The sequence below is a fragment of the Pelophylax lessonae genome, assembly GCF_965119305.1.
Source record: "Pelophylax lessonae genome assembly, chromosome: 12".
NCBI classification, from domain to species: domain Eukaryota; kingdom Metazoa; phylum Chordata; class Amphibia; order Anura; family Ranidae; genus Pelophylax; species Pelophylax lessonae.
In genome coordinates, this window is record NC_138779.1 from 176315982 (window position 1) to 176324325 (window position 8344).

At 41.7% G+C, this 8344-nt stretch overlaps 1 protein-coding gene across 1 annotated transcript; it reads left to right on the forward strand.

The window, feature by feature from the left end:
* Positions 1–4744: 4744 nt before the first annotated feature.
* On the forward strand, positions 4745–5785 carry LOC309567660 (galactoside alpha-(1,2)-fucosyltransferase 2-like; the record flags this gene model as incomplete). Its single annotated transcript, XM_082273081.1, has 1 exon — positions 4745–5785. The coding sequence occupies one exon, from the start codon at positions 4745–4747 to the stop codon at positions 5783–5785; it is 1041 nt and encodes a 346-aa protein (XP_082129207.1).
* Positions 5786–8344: the final 2559 nt, after the last annotated feature.

Below are 8344 nucleotides of genomic sequence, written 5' to 3' on the forward strand. Positions count from 1 at the left end.
TAGAAAATAGCCATACCTGGAATTCACCTTTAAACAATTCCACTAAACTCACTTATTACATTTTTCATCCATTCCTAACTCCTATCACCTGCAGTTACTGGCATGTCCATTATTTCTTGTATCTATCCCCATTAGGATGGGTGGAGAATATCTCACAGGGGCACTCTTGCCTTCACCCGCTCTTCTTTATTTCACTGGGAGACAAGAAAGAGCAGATTTCCTAAAATGGATGTTGGCTTTCAAGTTGTTTTCAAAATGTGCTGTTTTTTGGCTACTGATGAAATAATGAAGAGTGGGTGAAGCAGAGAGTGTCCTTGTGAGAAGTTCTTTGGTATCTTCTACATGGACTAAATATATAAAAGGGCACAGAGACCATGTTGGCTACCTGGAAAGGATACAGATTTATACATGAGAATCCCCTATGAAGACACCAGCCTCCATCTCCCCTGAAATAGATGTGTAATGGTGAGTGATGCACATTGAAATCTTTTTTGCTGCATATCAATCAGTAGGGGTCCTCCTCTTGTTTTTTTGTGGGTGTTTCAGAGACATAAAACCTCACCCTTTAGTTATTTGATGTACCACAGGGCCAGCAATAGAGGGTATAAGCATTGGCCAGCAATAGGGGGGTATAAGTATTCCTCCCCCTACAGGATTCTCAAAGATTCAGCAGCGGGTCCCGGCAGGCTCTGTCTGTGGCCTGGCCCACACACTTGCCTACATAATGTCGTGTCGGCACTTCAGTGTTAATGAAATGTCTTCATTAATAATCTGTATTGCTGATATGTCTCAGCACCTGTTTTACCAGCAAATTGTTGTGCCAAGGTGACTAATATGGTAACCTGTGGACATCAGGGGGGTACAGCCCATACACATGTAGGGGGCCGAGGCGTCCCGAGGGGCCCCAAACACGGTAGGGTTGCCACCTGTCCTTGCAATACCATTCAATTGCAAGCTCCGCCATTCTCCGCAGACTGGCACTATGTGGGGGGGGGGGGGACATGAGATGCAGGAGGACATGGGACTGGAGGAGGAGGACATGGGATGCAGGAGGACATGGGACTGGAGGAGGAGGACATGGGATGCAGGTGAACATGGGACTGGAGGAGGAGGACATGGGATGCAGGAGGACATGGGACTGGAGGAGGAGGACATGGGATGCAGGAGGACATGGGACTGGAGGAGGAGGACATGGGATGCAGGAGGACATGGGACAGGAGGAGGAGGACATGGGATGCAGGAGGACATGGGACTGGAGGAGGAGGACATGGGATGCAGGAGGACATGGGACTGGAGGAGGAGGACATGGGATGCAGGAGGACATGGGACTGGAGGAGGAGGACATGGGATGCAGGAGGACATGGGACTGGAGGATCACCTGTGCGATTTTTTGACCATGCGCTATAAACAAAAAAAGAGCGTAAATTTTGCAAAAATAACAATATTTTTCACATTTTTTTATATGAAATTCCCCCAAAAAAATTTAAAAATCAAAATTTTTTAACATTTTCGGCCAATTTGTTTTATGATACATATGTTTGGTAAAAAAAAAATCACAAAAAGCGTATTTTGATTGGTTTGCGCAAAAGTTATCGCGTTTACTAACAAAGGGAAAGATATTTGTCATTTTTGTTGTTTTTTTTTTTTAACGCATAATGGCGGCGATCTGCGATTTTTTTGCGGTACTGCGACATTGGGGTGGACAGATCGGACCCTTGACTGACATTTTAGACACTTTTGGGGTTTCCAGTGACATTACTGCAGTAATCAGTGCGATTCATATGCACTGTTACTGTAAAATGACACTGATAGTGAAGGGGTTACCCTTATTTGAGAGGGAGGGGCTGTGTGTGTCCCTAGGGGCATGATTCTAACTGTGATTGGCTGTGGCTTGAGGTGTAGGAACAATGATCAACGGTCCTACATAGTAGAACCGTATGATCACTGTTCCTAAACAGGGGAGAATGGCAGGCGGCTTGTTTACACTAGCCGCCTGCCTTTCTCCCGCTGTCACGGACGATCCTGAGTGAGCGGCGGACATCGGGTCCGCCGCTCACACGTGCGGGGGGGTCCGTGACCGTGCGGGAGTGGGAGCCCGCCTCCGGCGGCGCGCGCTCGCTCTACAGAGCCTCACAGGCTAGTGACGTACCGGTACGTCACTTTGCCTGTGAGGGGTTGACCGCCGCAGTATATGTACTTGCGGCGGTCAGCAAGTGGTTAAGACAGTTATGAAAATAAGTGAAGTTTTAGGTGTGTTTGGTGCATGGGTATAGCGCACCCCTTCTGTTATTTCTCTATGACTATTTCCCACTTAAATTCCGATCATACAGTATAAGTATAGATCAGTTGTTTTTTTGTGTGTTTTGGGAGATATTTTTTCACTGATGCATCAGCTTTCAGCACAGGGTACTTAGTGTTGGTAGTTTTTTTTTAGCACTGAGAGCAATGCCTTACCCTAAGGCAGCAATAATCCTCTCTATGACCCACAAACTAACCCTTCTGATAATTTGAACCCTAACAATAACTATCCAAATATAACCCTAATTCCCTATTTTCCTACAATTTTTTTTCTGTGCCAGGATCCTCTGTAAAAAAAGACCACCAATCCTTTTGCTGAAAGATACTGTACCTGCAATGGTATTTCACCCCCAGAATCTTGTGTTTAGTGCCAGACTTTAGCCAGATTCTCAGCCAATAAATTGTAAACAAACACTTAAAACATTTTAGAGGGGATGAATAAATGCAATGCAAATGAAAATTTATATGATTTATGCATATCAAAACTTGTGATCTGCTTACCTAGTCATTAACACCGAATTGGTGGGTACCAACAAAAACCCTCGTCTGCCTGGAGCCGTAAAGCTAAATAAGTGGAATCTGCCTTCCCATGTCCTCACTTCCCCTGCAGGACTGCTACACACTCCTAAGAACTGACCTGAACCTTCTATACTACCTTGGTGGACTGGCGCAAGCCTCTGACAAACGGTCACACTTATCACGCAGAATAAAGGACAGGTATTGCTAGGACACGAGCTTAACAGTTATATGCTGGGTTAATACGGATGCCTACAGATAAATGAATAACTATTTGGTGTATGTTGTTATATCTATTCTATATAAGTTACACCGTACAAATGCCATAGGCAGGTGTCTCCCCCTCCACCCTTCCTGTTCCAAGCCCTTATCTCCTCCTCCCTCTGCTCCACTTCCTCCCTCCCACCCCCCCCCCTCACACTCCTCACCCTCTTCCCTGTGCCCCATGTATTCAATTGTCTTTTTTCCCCCCCTAACTCACCCTATTCCCCATCTCTCCTATACCCCTCTGTTTAAGATGAAAAGTTTATGGTACTTAACCAGGTTGGAATGTCCATGTTACTCTGGATCCTGAAATTCCTCGACATTCTGTTTCATGATGCCAGAGCACCCTACTGATATTGTGTGCGCTTAGCGTACGAGGTTTTATAATTTGTACCCTATTATTGTCGCTCATCAAATGTCCTTCTATTTATGTACTGAGTTGAATTTCAATAAAATTTTATTAAAAAAAAAAAGCGGAGCTCCACCCAATAGGGAAAGCTCCACTTGTTTGCACCCTCCACTGCCACACTTGGCACTTTATTTGCAGGGGGAGCAGGTACCTGGTTTTTACAGGTACCCCTCTCACACTTCCGGCTCAGATCGCTGCAGCAAACTGAGTTGGAAGTTCGCCCCCTACCCCTGCAGTCTTCTGGGACACAGCATAGGTCCCAGAAGACTACAGGATCATTCACAAGGCACATCACAACTTGCGCACGCGCAGCAGGAAACCGGCTGTGAAGCCGCAAGGCTTCACTTCCTGTTAACCTTACTTCAGATTCCAGCGCCTGCACCCAAAGCCGATTGAAGAATCAGCTTGAATGAGAACATCCCAGGATCCAGAAAAAGGTAAGTGTCCTTATAATTGTAACTGCTGACTTTTAATTTTCTGGAGGGGAGCCTGGAGCTCTGCTTTAACATGAAGTACTTGGCACATCTTCTTTACACGAATTAAAGGCTCTCTAAATATGAAAGTAGAAAGAATCAGTACAAGCAATCATTTTGTGTTCCACAGTCCCACATCAAAATGAATGTGCAGAGGGCGTTCCCATTTATCTCTAAAGAGCCTGATGTGGCACCTGCACACTACAGGACTTGCTTCCCGATAAAACATAGATGTAAACACTGCCCAGGTTGGCAGAGGGCACAGCAGTAGGAATCGGGTCTGTGCTGCATCTGTGGTCAGTATAGGGGAAGCCATATAGGGTTTTTATTTGCAAAATGTTACTTGTACTCTAAAGTTAACCTGTGGGCAGGCTTTGGACATCAAACTACACATGCTAAACAAGCAAGAATGTAACTCCCAACCAAGCTCTCTGATTTCAAACTGCAGAGGTTGCTTAAGCGGAGCCAGAGGCAGAGTAAAAGTGCAACTATGAGATTTGGGGAGAGGAGACATTAACATCTATCACTTACCTACCCCTAGTTTTCAAGACCACAAGTCTGTGGTATTCATGGCTCTGTAAAAGCCTGGTGCAGAATCACAATCTACGGGGTTCTTACTTTTATTTATTACCACTGGGGCAGCTATTGGGGTTTACATGGTTTGAACACAGGTTTACTTGAACTGTTGATGACACCAGATCTTTTTGGGGTTTTATATCAAACGTATTTTGTTTCTTTGTTAATGTGTACCTTTTCTTAATTTCTAGCTAGAACATCTTGAAAAATGAAAAAGCAAATCTTCTGGACCCTAAACATTGTCATGGTTTTATTCATGATTCTTAGTTTGTTCTATATTTACAATACCACAACGGAAGACAGTATGTTTATGAAAAAATACGAACAGTTTTCTAAAAGAGGGGAAGTGCTCACTGAGAAGTCATTAGTTGTGGAAAAAGCAAACCATTCATCTGGCATATGGACTATCAATGCTATTGGGCGCCTGGGTAATCTTATGGGGCAGTATGCTACCCTTTACTCCCTTGCCAAGATGAATGGCTACCAAGCCTACATCTCACCAGCAATGCACAAGCAACTGTCAGAAATCTTTAAAATAAGCTTGCAAGTTCTTCCAAGTGAAGTAGATTCCAGCATCAAATGGAGGTATTATGGCCTTGATGACTGGATGTGTGAAGAGTACAGACACATTGAAAAGGAATATATTTATTTTAGTGGTTACCCTAATTCTTTTACATTTTATCACCACATAAAGGATGAGATTCTACACGAATTTACATTTCATGACTTCCTTGTAGAAGAGTCTTATGCCTATTTGAACAAAATCAGTTCAGACAAGAAAAATGTCACCTTTGTAGGAGTTCACGTACGTCGAGGAGACTATGTCTATGTCATGCCCAATATATGGAAAGGGGTGGTTGCTGACAAAAGATATTTGCAAAATGCCATGGACTATTTCAGAAAAAAATATGAAAACCCTTTGTTCATTGTAACCAGTAATGGAATGGATTGGTGCCAAGAAAATATTAATAATTCACTAGGAGATGTCTACTTTGCTGGAGATAGTAAAACGGATTCCCCAGGACGGGACTTTGCCCTTCTGGCACATTGTAACCACACCATCATGACTATAGGAACCTTTGGTGTTTGGGTTGGCTACATGGTAGGTGGTGAAACAATCTATTTAACAAACTACACTCTGCCCGACTCTCCTTTCCTTAAAGTTTTTAAATATGAAGCTACCTTTCTCCCAGAATGGATTGGACTTCCTGCAGACCTCTCTCCTCTTTTAGTTACACAGAATCCCTAACTCAGTGCCCCTGTGTGGGCCAATATATTGTTCATATAATACAAAATAAAGTCATGTTCACTGTAATATTTTGTAAGCTGCTACAATAACTTGTTTTATGGCCTTTTTTAATACATTGCCAAGGCTCTGTTCACACAAACATTTTGAATCGCAGACGGAATTGCCGCAATTCTGCCTGTATTTTCAAAATGCGCTTATAAAATGTCAACTCACACTCATCAGTGTGTGTAGGTGCCATTCATTTCAATGATACCTAAAAAAAGGCGGTGCAATTTTAGGTGCCATTGTCGCTTGACAAATTGCACTGCAATCCCATTTGGCTTGCACGATTGCAGCACAATTTGTTGCACGACAATTGTGGCAGAAACGCACCACATTTTTAGGTAGCATTGAAATTAATTTGGCACCTGAATACACTGATGTGCAATTTACAGAGCGTTTTAAAATTGCGGCAGAATTCCGATTCGATCCACGTGTCAAAATTCTCTATTCCATGGTCTCTAAAGTAAGGTTTTATGTTTCGTTCAGATTTACCAATACTTTTTTTTTTTTTTTTTTGTTTTACACAATTTAGTTTAGAGAAGGAAAGTGAACACCTTGGTTGGTATGAAAAACACCACTTTCATTTTAGTTTATATATCCTAAATTTTTATACCATATTTCATACTGTCAATTGCAGTTTACAGTATAAATATAGTAATGATTAACTTTGAGCTGGTCTTTACTTAGCACTACAGCTTATTTTGTGCTACAGTGTACACCTGCTCCAAATATGAGTGCTTAAAATATATGTAACCCAGTATCTACAATTTTATATAAGCTTTAACATGGTAATGTGAAGTTTGAATTAAAAGGTAATGATTTTGATAAGGTCCTTCTTGAGGCATAAAGCTCTATTAGCCATGTGTCTTGATTGTGCCCCTTTGTTGTAACGTGGGTTTCCAAAGAGGATGTCTTGATTGTGCCCCTTTGTTGTAACGTGGGTTTCCAAAGAGGACTTCAAGTGACTCTTTCAACACATATTACACAGATATGGTCATGGCTTTTGTCACATTCAAAAAACATTCTGAGAAATGTCATGAAGGCTTCAAAGATTTTAGATGCAACAAAGGACAGGAAAAAAAGGTGAAAGCAAGACATTTTAATAAAAACACTGGGGGACATTTATCAAAGCTGCCTTGAGGTTGCAGTTTCTAATCTGCTGCTTCTATTTTTTTAATGCAAGTTTGGGACCGATTTAATTCCTGTATACAATACGTGTAATAAATTAGCTGCTATGAGTATGTACTGTACATACCTGCTTGGAGGCTTTGTAGAGCTTTGGGTAAGATAAAGCTTCCACTTTTAGGTCCGTATCTTACCCTTTAGCCAGACCTTAATATTAGTCTTATCTATCCCCTAGCCTTTATCCTGCTGCTGAGTAGGGATAATCGAACTTTTCAAAAGTTCGGTTCGACCAGAACACCTGAACTTCCCGAAAGTTCGGCCCGGATTTCAGAACCCCATTGAAATCAATGGGACCCGAATTTCGGTAATCAAAAATCACCATTTTGAAGCCCTAAAACCCAATAAATGCCCCTAAAAAGTGCCTAGGGTTCTGGGTCATGCCCCAGGGACTATTAATCACACAAAAAAAAGTTCTTAACAATTGTCATTTTTGATAGAGAGCCAATTATTGAAAAAATTATTGAAAAAAAAAAAGAGATTTCTTTGGATTTAGTGTCTGGGGGGGTCTAAACATTTGTACCTGTGAAGTTTCAGCTCTGTAGCATGTCCAGAACCAGAAAAAAAAAAGTTTGTTTGTATTAGAATTAATATAGAACAGGTTAGTAGCTTCGCTACTTTTACACCCGGCTTTTTGTTGCAGGCGTTTTATTGGGCTTTTTTGAGGACATGTTTGGAGTCAGGCATGACATCAGAACTTCTGTGTAGGGGTATATATACACACACACATGTATGTATATATACACATACACATATATATGTGTGAAAGTAGCAGAAACCTATGCTTGCGCTAATGAAATAATTAACAGGCATATGGCTTCTCTGCTATAACACCTATATATGTGTATGTGTATAAATACATATAAGTGTGTGTGTATATATACCCCTATACAGAATTTCAGATGTTTTGCCTGCCTCCAAAGACCCCCAAAAAATGCCCGAAAAAAAACGCCTGCTGCAAAAACACACCTGGGCGTTTTTGTAGCTGGCGTTTTTTTTGGGCATTTTTTGGGCGTCTTTGGAGGCAGGCATAACATCAGAACTTCTGTATAGGGGTATATATATATATATATACACACACACACATGTATGTATATATACACATACACATAAATAGGTGTGAAAGTAGCAGAAACCTATGCTTGCGCTAATGAAATAATTAACAGGCATATGTCTCCGCTCCTATCTCACTTATATGTGTGTATGTGTATAAATACATATAAGTGTGTGTTTGTATATATACCCCTATACAGAAGTTCAGATGTTATGCCTGCCTCCAAAGACGCCCAAAAAATGCCCAAAAAAACGCCTGCGCCAAAAAAAAACGCCCAGGTG